General features: G+C 44.8%; 1 protein-coding gene across 5 annotated transcripts; it reads left to right on the forward strand.

The window, feature by feature from the left end:
- The first annotated feature begins 2,218 nt into the window (after positions 1 to 2,218).
- On the forward strand, positions 2,219 to 22,090 carry caln2 (calneuron 2). Of its 5 annotated transcripts, none has more exons than XM_061703034.1 (7): positions 2,219 to 2,493; positions 4,154 to 4,342; positions 6,179 to 6,303; positions 13,961 to 14,104; positions 14,324 to 14,436; positions 17,985 to 18,138; positions 18,938 to 22,090. In XM_061703034.1, the coding sequence occupies exons 3-7, from the start codon at positions 6,186 to 6,188 to the stop codon at positions 19,063 to 19,065; spliced, it is 657 nt and encodes a 218-aa protein (XP_061559018.1). In that variant the 5' UTR covers positions 2,219 to 2,493; positions 4,154 to 4,342; positions 6,179 to 6,185; the 3' UTR covers positions 19,066 to 22,090. The 5 variants fall into 5 exon arrangements, with proteins under 5 accessions (XP_061559018.1, XP_061559022.1, XP_061559020.1 ...); XM_061703036.1 differs by lacking the exon at positions 2,219 to 2,493 and adding an exon at positions 2,510 to 3,141; XM_061703038.1 differs by lacking the exon at positions 4,154 to 4,342.
- Positions 22,091 to 22,156: the final 66 nt, after the last annotated feature.

Consider the following 22,156-nt stretch of genomic DNA (forward strand, 5'->3'; position numbering starts at 1 on the left):
ACTCCTCACAAATCGTCTTTTTGAAGTCCACATTGAGCGCCTTCCTCTTGCCATGCATGTCCATTGCTTTTCTTGGACCCATATTGAGCTAGCAAAGCGCAGAAAATACCCAAAGTATTAACCGACCGCAACGCTGTAGCAGCTGAGAGCGATCTGCCCGCCACAAAGTGGATGAATGAAACGGTCGCCTATCGGGCAAATATTTTGTTCCGGTCCGTGGTTCGTAAATGGAATGCTTCGAACATTGAGCCGTTCGTAAATCGGGGTTCTGCTGTACTACAGTGCATGTTGACGACCAAGCATTTGCATGCACCTTTCTGACACCTACGGGAATGAAGCACAACCACACCTTTTCTGTCTTTCTTCATTTTATTAGCAACTTTACAAACTGCATCCCCGCTTGATTGAGAAGTTGACTGACTGTGATGCACACCACAAGACAAAAGAAGAAAAACCAACACGATCTGGCTTTATTTTCGGGCCTTGGTGGAGGTCTCCGGTAGTTAACAGTCTGTTGCAGTGTCCTAATGTTCTCCTTGCTTGCTGCTGCTTACACACACACTCACACGCACACACACTGAAAAGACGGAATGAAGGTGGTGTGTTGCATTATTCATGAGACTGCAGACTCAAACCTCACAGGACAAGCTGCAACTTTTACCTCCAGCTTGGTGCCATTTTGTGTGTTTTACGATGCAACTCTTTACTGTGCCTGTGTGTGCGCGTGTGTGTGTGCACATCACTAATATTAAAGCAGCTGCAAGGAGAAGACGTTTATGTGCCTGTTGTTGTTGTTGACATTAAACAGCAGCTGTTGATTGGTCGCTGAAGTTTTTCAGTGTTAGTCTTGATGATTTCTTTTCTCTTTTTTTCATTTGGAACATCCATCCATCCATTTTCTGAGCCCCTTCTCCTCACGCGGGTCGCGGGCGTGCCGTAGCCTATCCCAGCTATCGTCGGGCAGGCGGAGGGATACACCCCGAACTGGTTGCCAGCCAATCGCAGGGCACATACAAACAAACAACCATTCGCACTCACGTTCACACCTACGGGCAATTTTGAGTCTCCAATTAATGCATGTTTTTGGGATGTGGGAGGAAACCGGAGTGCCCGGAGAAAAGCCACGCAGGCACGGGAAGAACATGCCAACTCCACACAGGCGGGGCTGGGGATTGAACCCCGGTCCTCAGAACTGTGAGGCAGACGCTCTAACCGCCTCATTTGGAACAATAACAACAATTATAAAGTGCAACATATCACTCTGTTTTTGCTAGTTTTTGATGTGGGGGCTGGCCCCTAGTGTGGTCACCAACATCATCTTTGTCATTTTCGTCACCAGCCTCGTGTTTGCATGTTTTGACATATTGCAGCGCAACATGAGATAGCGGTGGATGGATGGATGAAGGATGGAAGGATGGACAATGGATGGATGGATGTGCGGGTGGTTGGACGATGGACGAATGGAAGGATGGATGAATGATGGATGGATGTGCGGGTGGTCGGAAGTAGCGACCGCTCAACCGAGGACTGTTGGGAAGTTGGAACTACATGCCTATGATAAAGCTCTTAACCACTCCACACTACTATTATATATATGCGTTTACAATGGGGATGGAGAGTGGGACCGACCGCAAATTGTGAAAATCCACGAATAATTGATGACCATTGTAATTGCATTGAAAAAAAATTGGGTTTTTTTCAACCCCCAAAACAAGATTGAAAAAGTGGGGAAATAAGTGTTAGCCCCCCCCCCCCCCCCAAAAAAAATATGTTTTAATATTATAATAAATTGGAAAAAAACGCAGGGGTCCACTGCAGTGTACGACTACACTCTATGTAGAAACTCTTACACAATACACACGATACGTATTCATGCATGTGTAAAATATGTACAGTAAGTAAGAGATGTACAAGTGCACGCACATTAAGTCCCCTCCACACACGTATGATGAATGACGTCTCAGAGTGGGGGTTAGGGTTAATTAAAGACACAATAAGCCATTGTTGTTGTCGTCGTCAGCAGGGAGGCGTTGAAGCTGCAGGCAAGCAACACCTCAACGTGGAGACACGCTGTACTCACGCACACACATCATACAAGTGTGTTGGCGGGAAAGTGCACGGGGTGTTTCCTCTCTCTCTCTCTCTCTCTCTCTCTCTCTCTCCCTCGCGCTCCCTCTCTCTCTCCCTCTCTCCTCTCCCTCCCTCCCTGGTGGTTCCCGGCATCTGACGATCGGACGGAACATTTGATGCCTTGACGCCTCTCAGTAAGACGCACGCGCAACCGAGAACGCGGGCGCGTTTGATTGATTGACGGACGGTTGTCCCAAGTGGGACGCGTGCGGATGAGCGGTCGCGGCGTTTGCGCGACAAGACGGACCCGAGCGGCACCCGCCTCCAGCGTCCTGACTTCCTTTCGAGCGGACGCCAGCCGGGGACCGGCACGCCCAGCAGGGGGACCGGCTCGACGGGTCCGGCTGGCTCCACACGCTGCAGGTAGGCTGCAACAAGAAACACGCCTGTCTGTGCATCTGCACCTGTTGTGAGACACTTCGACACATTGGGGGCGCCCAACACACCGCCGCCACCACCACCACCATCATCATCATCAAAGCAATCAGAGTCGGGAGTGAAAGAGTTTGAATGTGTCGAGGTGAATGACAGCGTCCACCAGACACAAAACACATGTAGGGTGGTTGGGCGAACTCCCATGCACCCTCGAGGACCCTGCTGGAGCTGTAGAGCTGGTCTACAATTTCACGACCGGGAGGAAAGCCGCACCGCTCCTCCTGACTCTTGAGAGCCGACTTCCCACCGAATAGAACTTACCGGGGAGGTTGAGGACTGTGATCCCCCGAGAGATGGAACACATCCTCCGGTGCCCCTTTTTAAAAGGGGGACTGCCATCCCAATTTGCCGATCCAGAGGCGTGTCAACCAGGACTTTAGGAACTCCGGGCGGCTCTCGTCCACCCCTGGGGCCCTGCCACCGGGTAACTTTTTAACTACCTCGGTGACCTCAACCCAAGAGGGACAAGAGCCCACTTCAGAGTCCCCAGACACTACTTCCTCATGCGGAGGCGTGTCGGTGGAATTGAAGAAATTGAAGTGATTTTGACTTCTCATCACACAGACGTTTCCTCATGTAAATAATACTGTCATTTCTCGTGTATAATAAATACGCTCTCGAGTATAAAACGCACCCCAAAAATGTATCCCAAAAATCAGGAAAACCGATTTGCTGCTATTCATGCTCAAAACACGCATTATACGTATTTTACTCGCTTTTTCAAAGAAATCATCTGCTCTGTGTGCATGCGCCGACGTCATTTTGATGTTTTTTTTTTTCTTGCGCCTTCTTGTCGCCTATTCACCATTTTTCTCATAGCAACAAACAAAGACGGGGATCAACTCAAATCAATGCAGGTCTAACATTTTAGTGGTACTGTTGAAAAATAGTGCCGCACGTAGCGCGGCGTTGTCCTTGTGGCGCTTGTTTCCTGCATGAGTGCTCTCCTCAAAAGTCCACAGTGTTGGGTGAATCAAGTTGTTGATTAACATAGTCAACAGGGTGTTGTTTTTTCACCAGCAGTTGTTGGGCTGCAAGTAGGAAGAAGACCCCGGGTCCGAGCAGTAGAAAACTAACAATTATTAATTGGTTCCACCTGAAGAGGGTGAGGGATGGAGAGGGAGAGCAGTTATTTCGCTGGAAGGTGTTTGTAAATGCGTTAACACATTTGACCTTCTGCCAAAAGCATGTCACTCGCCATTATGTTTCCTAGCCAGAAGCTCTGCCCCGAAGTCTTAGTTCACAGACGATGCAGGCTTTTGCAGGGGACCCCTAAAATGAGACGGAGGGCCTTGAGTTTGACACCTAACATCAAGGAAAGCCAGTTCCAGGTTCAAGCTATGACCCTGCAAGTGTAAACAATATTAACAATACACAGTTTAAACAATTTAAACAATCATCAAATGAATTTCTGTTTTATCGCATTTTGTGTATTTAAAAAGATCCTCTTAACAAACAAGTGTAAAAAGACGCTACAGCTGTGTTAACAGTAAAAGGCCAAACCAATAAGAGTGTATCTTACTTGTAATAAGGGAGGATGCGTATGTAGTTACTGCTTTGAATGTGACGTCACTTCCTGTGTCACCAGGAAGAAAAAGCACAGCACGTAGGGTTAATCCTGTGAAGCTCGCTGAACTGAACTCTCGTCGGGAATGGGACGTCCCGTTCGCTTTGAGGCTTTGTTGACGTGGAACTCGTTTGATGTTTGCGTCAAAGCGTTGTGACGTCATCATTGGAGAGGCGGGACTCAGCGGCTGTCAATAACAAGAAAGGAAAGGTGTGTGCGTGTGTCACTGTGTTGTGTACGTGTTGCCAAAGGAGCTTTTGATTGGTTAGCAGGGGAGCAGGACAAGGTGACCTGACAGGAATCAAAGCGTGACCTTGAGGCAAAGATGGCGCAAGTAATTTGATCATTTTTTCTAATTGGTTTACTTTGAAATGCAATAAAACGCACACGCGCGCGCAACTGTGAGTCATGTCCTGATACTCGTCTTCAAGCGCTACTAAATAACTCTCACGTGTCAGAAATGTGATCGTACAAACATGCTGTCTCGTGTGTTGTTAGTTTTTGACATCTGAGCAAATGATTTCGAGTAACACCTCATGTCAAATTTAAACGACAGCTGCTCTACGGTTATCATTTTTATCATTCTTTAAAGCAGAATGTAGAATCTATTTTTTACTGCTAAACGATTTATCAAATTTAATATATATATATATATATATATATATATATATATTATATATATATATATATATATATATGGCGGAACGGTGGACGACTGGCTAGCAAATCTGCCTCAGTTCTGAGGACCGGGTTCAATCCCCGGCCCCGCCTGTGTGGAGTTTGCATGTTCTCCCCGTGCCTGCGTGGCTTTTCTCCGGGCACTCCGGTTTCCTCCCACATCCCAAAAACATGCATTCATTGGAGACTCTGAATTGCCCGTAGGCGTGACTGTGAGTGCGAATGGTTGTTTGTTTGTATGTGCCCTGCGATTGGCTGGCAACCAGTTCAGGGCGTACCCCGCCTCCTGCCCGATGACAGCCGGGATAGGCTCCGGCACGCCCGCGACCCGCGTGAGGAGAAGCTGCTCAGGAAATGGATGGATGGACGGATGGATAAATAAATAGTTCGGCAAAACAGGTAAAAGCACTTCCTTGTTGCTCCGGTGAATGGCCAAAAGGGCCGTCCGTCTCAACAGCACCCATGGGAACTTTAAATTTTTTTTTTTTAACACAAGATGTCACCACAGACCAACCGGAGATGACAATAGGCGATGTTTAGGTTGCGTTGCTGTTCAGATATCATATCCTTCCAGCCACCATTTTCTGAGCCGCTTCTCCTCCTGACGGGTCGCGGGTGTGCTGGCACCTATCCCAGCTGACTTGGGGCGAGAGGCGGGTACACTGTCAACTGGTCGCCAGCCAATATCGCAAATATATCATATTTGTATAAATAAATGATAAACATGTATGTCACTTTTGTCTGAGAACACCAGCCATAAAGAAAACAACATTTTATCCAGTTAGGCTTCAAAACAATCAACAACCAGTCCTGCTCGTAGCGTGGCACGCCTAGGACGTCAGCTATCCTGATTTCCAGGTTCGGTCACGTGACCTTCCGCATAAAGTGGATTCAACAGGCCCAAATTGTACGCTGACTTTTATGAGACCACATTTTGAAGGTTGTCTCGGATTCGACTCCCAAAAGTCCCGGTCACGTCTCGGTGTCGGACTGGCCGGACTCCGGCTTTTCCGTCGAGACCGGCAACTGATCTGCTATTCGATCAGGTGTCGTTACATCATGGATGACATTCATTCATTATCAATCATAACATATCAGCTAAAGTTGAGTGAGCACATTTCAGGAGCGTATCAAACCGGTAGGCCTTGAATCGGGACCGAGAAAGCGAAGAGGTTCTGACTTTGTAAAGGTTTGGCGAGCGCTGTGAGACGGACGGATTACCAACAGAGTTTTCGAGTCTCAAATGTTTTTGGCTCCTGCTCGGAATTCGAATGTGATGACATCAATTGTCACAATCTGCTTTATGAGCACACGGGAACTATTGAATCGTCGCCTAATGTGTGCGCGTGCGTGCGTGTCTGTGTGCAGGAGGAAGATGCCGTTCCATCACGTGCGTGCGGGCCTCCTCTATCCCGACAACTACCTGAGTGGCTCGCTAGCTGAAGGCACAGAAACTTTCAAGCTCACCAGCATCTCCACCGAAGAGCTCGGAGGTCAGTTTTCTTCTTTTGTTTACATTGCTTCTTCTTTTTCTTCTTCTTGTCCTTCTTTCCTTTTTCTGTTTCTTCTTCTCCCTTTTCTTGTTTTTATTTATTCTGACTTTTTTGCACTGGTACCTAAACGTTTAGCACCATCAAATGTTATTGATTGGCTGGATTGTGGAATCACTTGGCGTGAAATTAGGGCCAGCAACAAACACACACACACACACTGTACCCCAGTGCATAATGAGTGCAGTGCTGATAGTGAGACAGCAAATATCTGTGTGTGCGTGCGTGTGTGTCTCTGTGTGTGTTTGTGTCAGACAAATGAAGCGAGAACTAACTCAAACGAATGGAAAGATGTATTTAAGCATCATTACGCTGGATGAGCGCCATTATTGTTGTTCACAACACAAACGATTAGGTATGCTTTTATAAAAAACATTTTGTTTGTTTGTGAATGCAAAGAGACATCATCGTTAAACCGATTGATACATCAAAGCTTATCATAGCAACGAGATGACATTACTGAAAAAAATCCTGATAGAATTGCCCCCAAAAGTATTGGCACGGCAATGTCAATTCCTTTGCTTTTGTTGTACACTGAAGACATTTGTGTTTCAGATGAAAAGGTGAATATGAGATGAAAGTTCAGAATTCCAGCTTTTATTCCATAGTATTTACATCCAGATGTGTCAAACAACGAAGGACAGAGCACCTTTTGTTTGAAGCCACCCACTTTTCAAGTGAGCAAAAGTATTGGAATGTGACCGATGGGTGCTTCTACTTGTAGTTGCTCAGGTGCTGCCTTTTAGATTGATTGTTTAAACATTAGATAGTGCTTATTTTTGGCTTTAGGTTTCACTTGTGAAAACTGCATTTGCTGTTAAGCAAACATGAAGACCAGAGAGCTGTTTATGGGAGAAAAGCAAACCATTTTGAAGCTGAAAGAAGAGGGAAAATCGATCAGAGCTATTGCACAAACATTGGGCATCACCAATACAACAATTTGGAATGTCCTGAAAAAGAAAGAAACTGCCGGTGCACTGAGCAACAGACATCGAGCAGGTCGGCCAAGGGTATCGACAGCAGTTGATGACAGACACATTATAGAGCCGTGAAGAAACACCAAAAGACAACAGTCAGTGACATCACTGCCAACCTCCACAGTGCAGGGGTGAAGGTATCAGAATCCACTGTTCGAAGAAGACTTGGAGAGAAGAAATATACAGGCCGTACCACAAGATGCAAACCACTCATCAGCAAAAAGAATCGGAAGGCGAGATTGGATTTTGCAAAGAAGTGCAAAAGTTTTAGAACCAAATTTTCTGGACTGATGAGACCAAGATTACCTCTACCAAGGTGATGTAAAGGCCAAACTATGGAGAAAGAAATGATCTGTTTATCATCCAAAACACACAAACTCATCTGTGGCGCATTGTGGAGGTCATGTCATGGCTTGGGCTCGCATGACTCCTTCTGGAACGGGCTTACTGATGATGTAATTCATGATGGTTGCAGCAGAATGTATTCTGAAGTCTACAAAACCATTTTGTCTGGCAATTTAAAGAGAAATGCATACACACTAATTGGGAGAAGGTTCATCATGCAACAAGACAATGACCCAAAACACACTGGCAACACAACAAAGGATTTCATCAGGACGAAAAAGCGGAGGGTCTTAGACTGGCCAAGTCAATCACCGGACTTTAACCCAATAGAGCATGCATTTTACCTCCTGAAGAGCGTTATGCCACAAAAATTTAATTGCCAGCAATTTCAATTCCTTTGTTTTTGTTATATACTGAAGACATTCATACAGTCATCCCTTGCTATATCGCAGTTATGTTTTTGCGGTCTTACTGTATTATGGATTTTTAACTCTTACATATCTAATTTTATTTTGGGGATTTTTCGCTATATTGTCCGATTTTTCATAAACCGCTGCATTCAGAATCATTCGCTCATTTCCTACTCCCGAATTACTGCAAAGAGATTTTTAGTGGACTTTTTAGGGAACTATCTAGGTTTACGAAATAAAAAACCCATAAATTGATTCTGGAGTACGGAATGAGTGAATGATTCCCAACAAAGCACAATATTTAGAGAGCGCTAAAGAAATAAGACAACAAACAGAACAAGAATGAATATAAAGAATAACAAATATTTGATGTATGCCGAGAGCAAAGTGAACCGCAGCTGAGTTACGTAAACTGCCGCTCATCATCGCGGACGAACAAAAACGTATTCCCAAAACAGGAAGTGGCAACACGGCGGACAGGAAGCAGTTAATCCCGACGCCTTTCTTCGTTTCTTTGTTTGCGTGTGCGCTCGTGCCGCAAATATGGACGGCCGTCGTTTAATCCTCCTCCCTCGGGCTCGAGGTCGGCCCGAGGATGTCGGAGTCCGACCCAAGATGGGCTGCGCCGTCGCCGGCCAATCAGCTGATGTTGTGCGTCCACATTGTGCGTTCACGTTGTGCCGCTCATTTTTGGTCCTGCGAAGGCTCCAAATCAAATCCACTGGAGGGCTGCTGAAGGTTCTTCAAGGATCATCTGAATTTGTTAATCATTCCGAGTGCGCCCGCCGCTCGCTGCCCACCTCCTCGAGGCCCTTCATCAATCACACGTGCGCACGCACGCACGCACACACACACACACGCACAGAGTTACGTTAGGGAACAGCTCATCAAGCATGCACTCCTCACCAGCTGCATACAAATAAATCTCTCTTTCCTTCCTTCTTTCTTTCTTTCTTTGTCTACTTTATTTGGAGCGATTGCCTTGCCCATCCCAATGCCTTGTGGAGCTCGAACGGGCCAAGTGGCTTCCAAAGTGACATATGGTGGAACCTCGATAGAACGGACTAACGGACTGTCCGTTACATTGAAGCACTTTTTTTTTTGAGGCCGTATGCACCCATATTACTGCAGTACAAAATTATTGTTTTGTAGATTTGTAGGTCTAAAACACCCAGTACAGTACAAACTAATTGTAAATATCCAATCCACGCAGGCACGGGGAGAACATGCAAACTCCACACAGGCGGGGCCGGGGATTGAACTCCGGTCCTCAGAACTGTGAGGCAGACGCTCTAGCCAGTCGACCACCGTGCCGCCTAATTGTAAATAAATATTTAAAAAAGCTTGAAAATGTTTGAAAGGTTCACATTTTATCCAAACTTACCACACCGGTGTGCTTGTTCATGGTGAGACTGTTGACGTACAGTACTCGTCGTAGGCGAGTCGCTTTCATGAGCTGTGAGGAATTCCTGTGCTTCCTAGTTCCAAATCTGTTGCCAAAGGGGGACAGCTTGACAATGTTACTGTACCAAAAATAGCATGTTCCAGACTCCAGAGACTCGTGTCGTATTTCTCAGTTAACAATGCAGCCATGCTGCTCTCTCTCTCTTTCTCTCTCTTTGTTTCTCTGTCATTCTCTCTGTCTCTCTCTGTTTTTGTCTCTGTCTGTCTGTCTGTCTGTCTGTCTGTCTCTCTGTCTCTGTCTCTGTCTCTCTCTCTCACACTCACTCTCTCTCTGTCTCTCTCTCTCTCTCTCTCTCTCTTTCTCTCTCTCTCTGCACTGCGCTCTACGGACAATAGATAATAGATTGAACCATCATGAAATGGCCACAAGGTCAATGCCCCACATTCAACATAGCCGCCAAGTAGGCACGGGAGGCACGCCTTTTGAAATCGGATCTAGTCATATTGTATATCTGTGACCCAGAAATACGTCAATCCCATTCGCTGCCTGCATTGCGCCACAGCGCTAGTAATATCGGGGTCCATCAGAATCAGAATCAGAATCATCTGTATTTGCCAAGTATGTCCAAAAACACAAAATGAATTTGTCTCTGGTAGTTGGAGCCGCTCCACTACGACAACAGACAGTCAATTGACAGAGAACACTTTGGAGACATAAAGACAATGACAAAAAAACAGTCAAGCAGTAAAGGGTTGCTAGTTATCTGGTAATGCCGGTAGATTTTTTTTTTTGACAATTGTGCAAAAAGATGCAGAGTCCTCTGGCACTTAGAGCAGTTCGAATGACTAATCTCGCAATAGTCCGGCGCAATGAGCATTGTGCAAAGGGCGCCGAGACTTCAAGGAGTGGATGCGGTTTAAAGTGACGAGTAGTGCGATCATCTGGGACAATGTTGGTTTAATCAAGGTTCCACTGTACAGCATTTTTTAAATGTAGAGTTAATATATTATTATTCGTGCAGCACTGTGGACTGATGTTTAGCTTGTTTGCCTCACAGTTCTGAGTTTAGGGTTAGAATCCTGCTCTAGCCTTCCTGGGTGGAGTTTGCATTTTCTTCCCGTGCTCAAGTGGCTTTTCCCTCCCACCTTCCGAAAGCATGTTAGCCTCACTGAAGACCAACAAATTGTCCGTAGGTGTGTGCGTGCGTTTGTCCATATGTGCCCTGATCTTGCCCGATGGCTAGTCCATAGTTTGTTTGTATGTGACCTCCAGCTCACCTGATGAGGATAAGTAGTATAGAAATGTATGGCAGAATTGTGATTAGCTAACGGCCAAAACAATATCCTTAACTCACTGACTTCCGGGGATGTTTCTATTCGTCAACTGAAGTCCAAGCATTTACTGCCACCGACGAATATATTTGTCAAGTGTATCTTTCACCTGGTAGTCATGGAAGAGCGTCTCGCCGGCTTGTCTGCGAAATTCATTCATTCATTCATTCATTTACCGTACCGCTTATCCTCACTAGGGTCCTGGGCTTGCTGGAGCCTATCCCAGCTATCTTCGGGGGAGAGGCAGGGTACACCCTGAAATGGTCGCCAGCCAACCGCAGGGCACATAGAAAAAAGAACTATTCACACTCACATTCACACCTACGGGCAATTTAAAGTCTTCGATTAACTTTGCATGCATGTTTTTGGCATGTGGGGGGAAACCGGAGTACCCGGAGAAAACACCAGACAGGAGAGGCCGGATTTGAACCCGCAACCTCAGAACTGTGAGGCAAATGTGCTAACCAGTCGGCCACCGTGCCGCCTGCTTACTGCACCATTCGCCAAGAAACCAACGCTGATTTGAGGCTCTAAACATGCATGCAAACTCGTGAAAATTTGCACACATATCAACAATGGCAAAAATGTCTGTATTTTACAGGGTTTTTGTGCAATTTAAAAAACACATGGCTCAGTAGCGCCCCCTTGAATTTTTCAAGAAGCAACACGGCTGTATGTTTCACCTAGGATCGACAAAAATTGGGAGGCACATGTAACAGCCCAACACCAACAAAAAAAGTCTCAATTTGAACCTGCAACCTCAGAACTGTGAGGCAGATGCGCTAACCAGTCGGCCGCCTAGTCTGTGAAATTCTGGTTTGCAAAGTACTGTAATGACAAACAGATCCCTGTAGGTGGCGCATCCTTTGGGATGCGAAATCAGCACAGCTTTGAGTAGAAGATCAAGATTAGGCGCTGAATCTCAGTTTGTCGCGTCGACTATGAGGGAGAGAAATGGAAACACGTTGGAAGTCGGACAAGTTTAAACACATAACACTCCGGCAGAGTATGTTCGGATGCTATAAACAGAATATGTGTGGGTTTAGGTAGGAGAAAGTGTGTGTTGCGATGGTGAGAAAAGTTGACGCAATTGATGTTCAGCTCGAGCCGTGCGGTTAGTCAGATTCTCGCTCGGCGTGTTTCTTAGTTGTAAACGTATCTGTAAATAAAAATGATTATTTTGACATGAAAAACCCTTTCTCACTCTTGTTTTAGAGTCTTAGGGGTCACAAAAGCAAATAAAATATTAGCCTCAAAGTCACTGTTCTGCTTGACATGTTTCTTTTCACAAAAAGCTTTTTGGTCAGGAACCATGTTGTACTGAGGATTACTAAAGAACAGGAAAAACTGCAAACAAAGCTCTTCTTTTTCCTGGTGCTAGAAGAGCGTTTACTCTTTCTTTTGGTTGGTTCGGTGCCTATATTGGCTGGCAGTGAAGGAGTTGAGTGAGTTAATGTTTACTAGTTGTCTCGTGTTTGGAAGGAGGAGTTTGTTGTCGTCGGGATATTTCAATGGCATGGCATGACTTGTTGACACGGGAAAGTTGATCCCGTCCAGTCCGACAGACGTCGTTGATGTCATATTCATTGTTCCATTTCAGAATCAGAATCAGAATCATCTTTATTTGCCAAGTATGTCCAAAACACACAAGGAATTTGTCTCCGGTAGTTGGAGCCGCTCTAGTACATCAGACAGTCAATTTACAGAACACTTTGGAGACATAAAGACATTGACAAAAAACAATTGTGCAAAAAGATGCAGAGTCCTCTAGCACTTAGAGCAATTGGAACGACTAATATTGCAATAGTCCGGTGCCATGACCATTGTGCAAAGGGCGCTGAGACATCAAGGAGTGCGTGCGGTTTAAAGTGACGAGTAGTGCGATCATCTGGGACAATGTCGGTTGTGCAAATGTTACAGATACTCCTCAATCATTGTGCAAATGGAGCAGATGCTACTCTGGCATGAGTGGCCAGGAGATGCAAATAGTGCAGCGTGGCGAGACAACTGCAGTGAGTGCACGAGTCATACATAATTGGCCCCACAGAAATGTGACAACGAACTCAAGTCAGAACATTGCCAGCTTATTGTAATGGAATTATAGGTTAGGTGTTTAAGAAGTTGATCGCAAGAGGGAAGACGCTGTTGGAATGTCTACTAGTTCTAGTTTGCATTGATTGGTAGCGCCTACCTGAGGGAAGGAGCCGGAAGAGCTGGTGACCGGGGTGCGGAGGGTCCGAGAGGATTTTGCACGCCCTTGTTTTAGGACGAGGATTACGCTCAGTGAAATTAAATTGTGAGGCCTGTTGCTCAAAGACGCTCAGAAAAATTTCCGCCCATTCTCGCTGATTATCTCTGCATTCCGAACAAATTCCGCAGCTCACGGCAGCAATGGAAGGCTTATCAAATGTTTGCCGTTACCTCCTCAGGACGTCAGAATTATCCGCTGAGTCCATCTGACCCTCATTTTACCTTCAAACGTCCCAAAGTCTCCTCATTCATTTGTATGTCTTCTGTGCAGACAAGAATAATATTTACTGTCGCTTTATTTATTTATTTTTGTGTCCAGTTCGGCCGTTAGGTCAAGCAGAAAGGACGATCTGTATCCCTTTTATGCCGGAACAATTTTACTGTGTCACAGTGGAGTTTTTAAGCTGCCGCTGTGGTTTCTTAGTAATTTAAAGGATATTTATTGAGAATCAGAGTCGATCAGTCGAACAGAACAATGTTTCTAGAGGGAAGTGAGAAAAGAAGATAACAAAAGACAAAGCACTAGCTGTAAACAAGATGAGGAAAGTAAATAATTACAGTATATACCTAGAACAGTGACACATTAGATATGAGTGTTGTATGTATGGGGCAGTAGTGCTACACCTTGGGAGGAAAGGACGGATAAGACAGGACAAAGACAGGAGGCGACGCATCCAGGACAAGGGTCGTGAACCCGGCTGTGCAACTGAAGTGTGGTGGGAGTGGCTATGTAAATTCTAAACATCTTTAGAAATAGAGTGCAAGTGAGCGGAGATCCAGGAAGTTGGCACAGTTCTGAGCTATTTGTCGCAATGAGTGAGTGGCCACACACCCAGCGAATACGTCCCTGTGTGTGTGTGTGTGTGTGTGTCCATGTGTCAGAGATCCGCGAGGCCTTTCGTGTGTTGGACCGCGACGGGAACGGTTTCATCTCCAAGCAGGAGCTGGGAATGGCCATGCGCTCACTGGGGTACATGCCCAGCGAGGTGGAGCTGGCCATCATCATGCAGAGGCTGGACATGGACGGTGAGGGAGGGACGCACGCACACACACACACACACACACGCACACACACCCACACGCACATTGTTTGTTGGGATGACAGAACTGACAGCTGTTGCTATTTCTGCAGGGTATCTTGGCACTTTTTGCTAAAAAAGCTTGGTCCTCCTCTTTCTGCATCTCATTTTCTACTCTGTGTGTGCGTGCACGCGCGTGCGTGCGTGCGTGTGTGTGTGTGTGCAGGAGATGGGCAGGTAGACTTTGAGGAGTTCATGACGATACTTGGGCCAAAGCTGCTGTCATCTGAAAACAGAGAAGGTTTCCTCGGCAACACCATTGACAACATCTTCTGGCAGGTGACGAAGATGAGGATAATGTTGATGAGGATGATGATGTCATCAATTCTTCCTTCTCGTCTCTCACTTTGTACACCACGATCAGAGCACATCTTTAAACGCATCCGAGTTTCTCTCTCTCTCTTTGTTTCCCTGTCTCTCTCTCTGTCTCTCCTTCTCATACATGTGTGTGTGCGTGTGTTTTAAAGCACACAGTGATGTCCATAGCGAGCAGCTATTAAGGGCCCTCGCACCCCTGGCCACGTTGGGGTACCGGCACATTTCAGATCCATTGAATACAAATGCACAGCACAGTTCACATAAATATTTGCGTAAAAATGTAGAAAACAGTATATGCTTTTCGTTTCACTTCACAGTTCTGTGCTACTTTTTGTTGGTGTGCCCCATAAAATGTCAACAAAATACATTGACTTTTGTGATTATAAGTTCACAAATTGAAGTTGAAGGGTATTAATACTTTTAAAAGGCAGTGTACACAGGAATTTCTTCAAGTTTTGATGTGTGATTGCCAGTAGGTGGCGCTATGACTAGCCACCATCCATCCATTTACCGTACCGCTTTATCCTCACAAGGGTCGCGGGCGTGCTGGAGCCTATCCCAGCTACCTTCGGGCAAGAGGCGGGGTACACCCTGAACTGGTTGCCAGCCAATTGCAGGGCACAGATAAACAAACAACCATTCGCGCACACATTCACACCCAAGAGCAATTTGAATTCAATTAACCGAGCATGCATGTTTTTGGGTTGTGGGAGGAAACCGGAGTACCCGGAGAAAACCCACGCAGCCACGGGGATAACATTCAAATTCCACACAGGCGGGGCCGGGATCTGAACACCAGTCCTCAGAACTGTGAGGCAGATGTGCTAACCAGTCGCCCACCATGCCGCCGCGCTATGACTGCGAATGAATAATTGTTTGTCGATGTCCCAGACTCTAATCAATTGACATTTTGAAAAGATGGGTACTTGTGGTGAAGTCAAAACAACTTTTGTTGTCACGGCGAAACAGCAAAGTTTGTCACGTCACCACGGCTAGCGCCTTAGATTAATTAAAAAGCTTTTTATCCCTTTTCATCTTTAGATGACACACCAAAGGTTTGAAGTCGATCAGGGAAAATGTCTAAGAGGAGTTTGTGAAAATCTGTAAAAGGCGGAAAATAATGCAAAATGTGCAACTACATAAAAAATGGCGGACATCCTGTTGGGTTTAGGGTCTGGCTCCAAGAGACTTTTTTGTATGTCTTGGGCTGTTACATGTGCCTCCCAATTTTGGTAGATCCTAGGTGAAACGTACAGCCGGGCTGCTCTTTGAAAAATTGTAGGGGGCGCTACTGAGCCATGTTTTTTTAAATTGCACAAAAACCCTATAAAAAAATGGAAATTTTTGCCAGGCTTGATGTGTGTGCAAATTTTCACGAGTTTGCATGTATGTTTTGACCCTTGGCGGACGGTGCAGGCGGCACCGTGGACGACTGGTTAACACATTTGCCTCACAGTTCTTAGGTTGCAGGTTCAAATCCAGCCTCTCCTGTGGGGAGTTTGCCTGTTCTCCCTGTGCCTGCGTGGCTTTTCTCCGGGTACTCCAGTTTCCTCCCACATGCCAAAAACGTACATGCAAGGTTGATTGACGACTCTAAATTGCCCCTAGGTGTGAATGTGAGTGCAAATGGTTATTTGTTTCTAGGTGCCCTGCGATTGGCTGGCGACCAGTTCAGGGTGTACCCCGCCTCTCGCCCAAAGATAGATGGGATGGGCTCCAGTATACCCGCAACCCTAGTGAGGATAAGCGGTATGGAAAATTGATGTATGGAGGGTGCGGTGAAGAACACATTGCCACGGCAATACCGTTTTCTCGAAAACTCACAAACTTTCTATTGTGACATCGTGAAGGATTTAACATTCTTCTGAGCAAATATTAGGTAGATCGGATTATCCAGCAAGCCGGAGACAACAAAGTATGAAACATGACATCTCCACGTGCCAGTAGGCTATTCGTACATATTTATTTCCAAAGATGCCTCTTAAGTGTGGACTGTCATCAAATGTGTGAAATTTTGAAAATATATGACCATCTGAAGTGAAGTTCCAACAGTTTGTAAAGTCACGGCAAATCATCAAAATGTGCCACGCCGCCACGGCCAAAACTTCAAAACATTTTTTTTTTTTTTTTTTTTTTTTACGAAGCATGGTCAACGTCTTGAGGCTTTACTGACAACATTTCAGGTGGATGTGGCGAACATGCTTGGCGCAGTCCATGAAAATGTAAAGGAAGACATGTTTTGTCGGGGCTAGGTGGCGCTATATGTGCAATGAATAATTGTCAAACAGATGTCTTCAGGGCGTGACTATTATGAAACGTGAAGTTTGGGATTTTTTGGAGCTTGTATAAGGGAGTTAGTTAGCATTTCCTGTTTTGTGGCGAAGGAAATTTGCTATGCAAAATGTGATGCCTGCCCCCATCATATAGTATGGCGAAATGAAAAGCTTTTAACAACTTTTAATGTTCTAGGTCTGGAGATGCTACACAGCAAGTCTGAAGTCAATCGGATGAAAGCTGTAGGACAAGTTTGCAAAAGTAGGACCTCTGTGACTGTGGAAAAATGGTCCAAAAAAGGGCCAAAATAAAAATTTTAAAAAATCATACCTCACTTCCTGTTCATTTTAGGATATGGCTACCACTGACTTTTTTGTACAACTCGGGGTGGTACATCTGCCTACCAATTTTGGTAGCTGTAGGTCAAGCATGGTGCAGGGCCCAGTTTGTTTTTTTTTGTAGGGGGGCGCTACAGAGCCATTTTTGGGTGATAACGTATAACAACTTGAAAATATAAAATTTTTGCCAGGCCCGATGGGCGTACAAAATTTTGTTCGGGGTATGTTGAGTCCCTCAAAAATGTGATTACTTGTGAGAATAATCATAATGAAGAGGAAGAATGTTTACAGTTACAATAGGTCCCTTGCAGCGGTTGTTGCTCAGGCCCTAAAAATTCATTAAAAAAGAAATATATTTATCAGCCTTGCTCACGTTGAATTTGTTAACTGGGACATCTTTGAAAGACATCACTGAAGATGGGGATGAGGAAGATGAGGATGACGATGTGGATGTCTGGTTAGCGGTTTGGTCAGCTTCGCTTGAAAGCTTGTCATGCTAACATTGTTTTTATAACTTAGCATGAGGGTTGTTAGCTTGGCGTGGCATGAAGATTTCAACTACATATTCTACGTGTGCTTAGCTTAGCTTAGCATGAAGACTCAGGAAACTTGAGATTTCTTAGTAATTGCTATCATAGCGTGAAGTCATTTAAGATAGAAGGCAAACTTGATCCATTCTATTGATGCTAATGGCTGAGGTAATATCTTTCAAGTGTGATTTTGATGGAAAACTTTGTACTTCTCAACACTGCGGCCACCTAAAGATGACTCACTCCTCATAGTGTGTCGCGCATGCACACACACAAATGCACACTAATGCGCGCACACGACAGCATTGAATGCAGCTCACTCAAGAAAAGTCACACAGCGTGTGTGTGTGTGTGTGTGTGTCTGCAGTTTGACATGCAGCAGCCGTCTCTGGATGAGCTGAAGCAGGTTTTGTTCCACGCCTTCCGCGAGCACCTGAGCATGAAGGACATCGAGAACATCATCATCACGGAGGAGGAGAGCCTCAACGAGACCTCGGGAAGCTGTCCTGAGTACGAGGGAGGTCAGAACATTATCGCGCTGCATCCGGAAAGTAGCCACAGCGCTTCGCTTTTTACACATTTTGTTATTTGACGGCCTTATTTCAAGCTGAATTCAATTCATTTTACACTCCGCTCGACATGAAGACTTGCTAAACAAAATATTTCACCTTGAGTTTGCTTAGCATAAAGGCTCAGGAAGCTAAGATTGATATCTTGGCTTAGCATGAATGCTTGGTACATTTGTCTACTTCGCTTTGTTTAGCATCGCATCAAGGCTAAGCTGGTTGATTTAAGTTGTGTGAGAGATCTTTTGCGTCTATGCACGCTCTAGTGTAAGTTCACTAAACTACAAAGGCAAAAATTCATTTTGGTTTGAGAGTCATTAGGGTCTTCAGATTCCTCTGCTTCTTTAGGGTTGATCATTTCTCATTATGAAAATGACGACTGAATTAAACACGTAAATCTGGGATTCTCAAGCTTTATTGATCCACGGCCCGTATTTGACATTGGAAAAACGTCACGGCACACCGCCAAGCAAATTGTCACAAAAGGTAGATCAAGAGAAAGAATTATGATATTGTCTGAATTTACACTCGTTAACCTGTTTAGTTGAACCATTTGCTATTATCGTGTTGGATGAACGGCCTCAAGTTATGTTGTACCTTAATCTGCCATCTAGTGGAAGAGCATTGAATTGGTCTACCTGTCATTATACGTCGCTAGCGTAGATAAATGAACAAGAGACAGTCCATTATTTGTCGTCAAAAATTTCCAGTGAATTAATGCTGTAAAGTTTGTTCTTCTTGTGTGGCGCTTCAGTGCATCCCAAGAAGAAGAACCGGCAGACGTGCGTGCGGAAAAGTCTCATCTGCGCCTTCGCCATGGCCTTCATCATCAGCGTCATGCTCATCGCGGCCAATCAGATGCTGCGAAATGGCATGGAGTAAAAACATGGCAACGTAGCCGCCGGGAGTAGATGTCGGCGGGACCCCCGCGGGACCCGGACGCACCCGTGGAAAGACCCGGATGGATCCCAGCACATCAGTGAATTAACTTTTTCTTTCTTTGAGCTCAGGAGCAGTACGATGTCTGAGGACTCACGTGTTTGTGTTGCTTTCAAGATGTCACAATTCTACACAAACTGGACAATTATTAGCTTTTCATAAACAAACCAAAATTGGGATACTTTGATTTGGATGTTTTCCAGACAGAGACCACCCTTTAAACTTTATTTTATATTTACTGCTTAAAAAAAAAAAAAAACTTCAACAGGTGCTTGGAGCCATTCCTCATCTCAGTTCTTCTTCTTCGCAAACACCCATGAACCTCTCGTCATCACATGTTGACACATTGAAATGTTCCTCCTATCTGACATGTTGACATGTTCATGCCATGTTTTCGTGTTCTCCAAGCGTGTGCAAGCACCGTGCTCGCGCACACTTTACAGATGGGTGCACAACCAGCCTGAGCGTCATGTGAACATCGTGTGTGTGTGTATAGGCAGTGTCTGCGTCAGGTGGGCGCTCAAGGCTACTTTTGTCTTCGTTTTCTTTTTCTACGACCCACATCGCGTCATTTGTTTCCGTAGTGCCCCTAGTGGTTGGGTGAGACACCTCGTCCGTCTGTATGCTGGATGGCCTTGCGGCAAATCGCTGTACTCTTTGAAGCCTTTCGAACTGGTTAGTTTAGCTTGCTAGCCACTAACAACGATAGCAAAGCACTCTCAGAATCAGAATCATCATTATTTGCCAAAGTATGTCCCAAAAACACAAGGAATTTGTCTCCGGTAATTGGAGCTGCTCTAGTACGACAACAGAGAACACTTTGGAGACATAAAGACATTGAGAAAAACAGTCACTGAGCAATAAAGGGTTACTAGTTATCTGGTAATCCGGTACAAATTATATATTTTTTTTTTGACAAATGTGCAAAAAGGTCACTGATGGTGTAGTGGTACACCGTGGGTTCAGTTCCCACTCAGTGACCGTGTGAATGTGAGTGCGAATGGTCGTCCGTGTCTATATGTGCCCTGCGACTGACTGGCGACCAGTTCAGGGTATATTCTGCCTTTCGCCTGAAGTCAACTGGGATAGGCTCCAGCGTCCCGCGACCCTAACCAGGATAAGCGGTGTTGAAAATGGATGGATGGATGTGCAAAAAGATGCAGAGTCCTCTAGCACTTAGAGCAGTTCGGATGACTAATCTCGCAATAGTCCGGTGCAATGGGGAAACTCAGGCGATCGAGAGGAGAACCTGCGATAATGTCAACTACTAGATGCTGTTTCAGGCTCAACTTAGTGTTACAAAGAGCAGGTTTGTTCATTTATTAACACTATTCCTAAAACAATTCCCTCATGAACCTCACAGTGCTTCATCTAGCCATTCCTATTCAACTGTTTAGAACGGCAGTGGAGACATTTTCCCCCGTCAGTATTCTCACACCAAATAAACATTTCTTGGAGAAAAAAATGGCACAACAATAAAATCATTGGTGAAATAATATAAGTTGCTGTTTCCCCCTTTGTTTTATTGCAAAGCAATACAGCAAAGTCAATTAATTTATATAATTCATTACATACATAAGGTAACTCAATGTGCTTTACATGAGTAAAAGCATTTAAAACAAAGATAAAAGCATCTTATTTAAAACAAAGATGAAAAATAAAAGTACAATTAAAACACCATACAGTGCAAGAAATATCATTTACAAGTGGAAACACATTAAAAAGAATTTGGGGTGGTGGTATCCTGGATTTAAAAACATTCCCACTTGCGGCTGACATCACTTCTGTTGGCAACTTATTCCATTTGTGTGCAGCATAACAGCTAAATGCTTCTTCGCCATGTTTGCTTTGGACTCTGTGCTCCACTATTTGACCAGAGAATTAGAATTGAAGTAATATGGTCTGACCTCTTTGTTTTGGTCAGAACCCGAGCTGCAGCATTCTGAATGAACTGCAGTTGTTTAACGCTGTTTTGGGGGAGTCCAGTCAGAAGACTGCGAGTCAAGTCTACTTGTGATAAAAGCATGGATGAGTTTGTCCTGGTCTGCTTGGCACATGCAAGCCTTCACTCTGGATATGTTCTTCAGCTGGTGGAAGGCAGTTTTAGTAATTGATTTGATATGACACGTCAACTTTTATCGAACAGATTCAATAGTTCATTAGAAAACATACAGTACAGTACACAAGACACACAAAAGGAAAGTATGGCAGGAAAATCTTGAATGACCATATTCAGTTTTGACCTGATTTCCTTACAATAATAGTATCCGGGTATTTCACTGTCAAACCGGATGAATTTTTGGCTAAAAGGTTACTGAATCATTACAGATGGTATCGATCTAAATGAACCAATATTGTCCTTGAATCGAATCGGTAACCGTGAATCGTTGCTACGACGAATCATAACACCACCTATATACACACACACAGCATAGGGATGATAGCTCCCTACCCTAGCAAGAACCCTATTGACTTTGAATGGGCATACAATTGTGCCAAAGCTCAAATTGTTAGTGCTCTACCACACACATTCGACATTAGCTGTCAACGTATGCAAGAACAGTGTTGATTTTGCATATCATCCGAAACAAGCTCAGCTTCAACTTGGGTCATAACATTCAAGAATGAATGTCGATGGTTGATTTTGAGGATTGTTGGTAACTCATGATCTTAAAGGAAGGTTAGTATTTAATCTTTGTCAAATGTTGAAATTATCAACAACGTATCCTGGCAGAGCATGCGTGTCGTCTTTGAGTCATCAGGGAAAATATGCAAATTCTAAGTCGTGATGGTGGTTGTCCAATCACCTGCATGCCGACGGTGCACCTTTTGCATCACGTGACCGCACGGCATGGCATCCGAGGATACTGAAAAGAGCAATATTTAGCTTCTATCTATATCTTAGCTACTTAACACCTTTATGCAATAAAGCCTTGTTTTGATGAAACGTGTGCTTCCTTCTATTCTCTTATTTCATCGGCAATCCAAAATAGGCAGTTCAGAGCTTTCATTTGTTGTTTTGCAGGAATGTACA

The sequence above is a fragment of the Phycodurus eques genome, chromosome 17, assembly GCF_024500275.1.
Source record: "Phycodurus eques isolate BA_2022a chromosome 17, UOR_Pequ_1.1, whole genome shotgun sequence".
Taxonomy (NCBI): domain Eukaryota; kingdom Metazoa; phylum Chordata; class Actinopteri; order Syngnathiformes; family Syngnathidae; genus Phycodurus; species Phycodurus eques.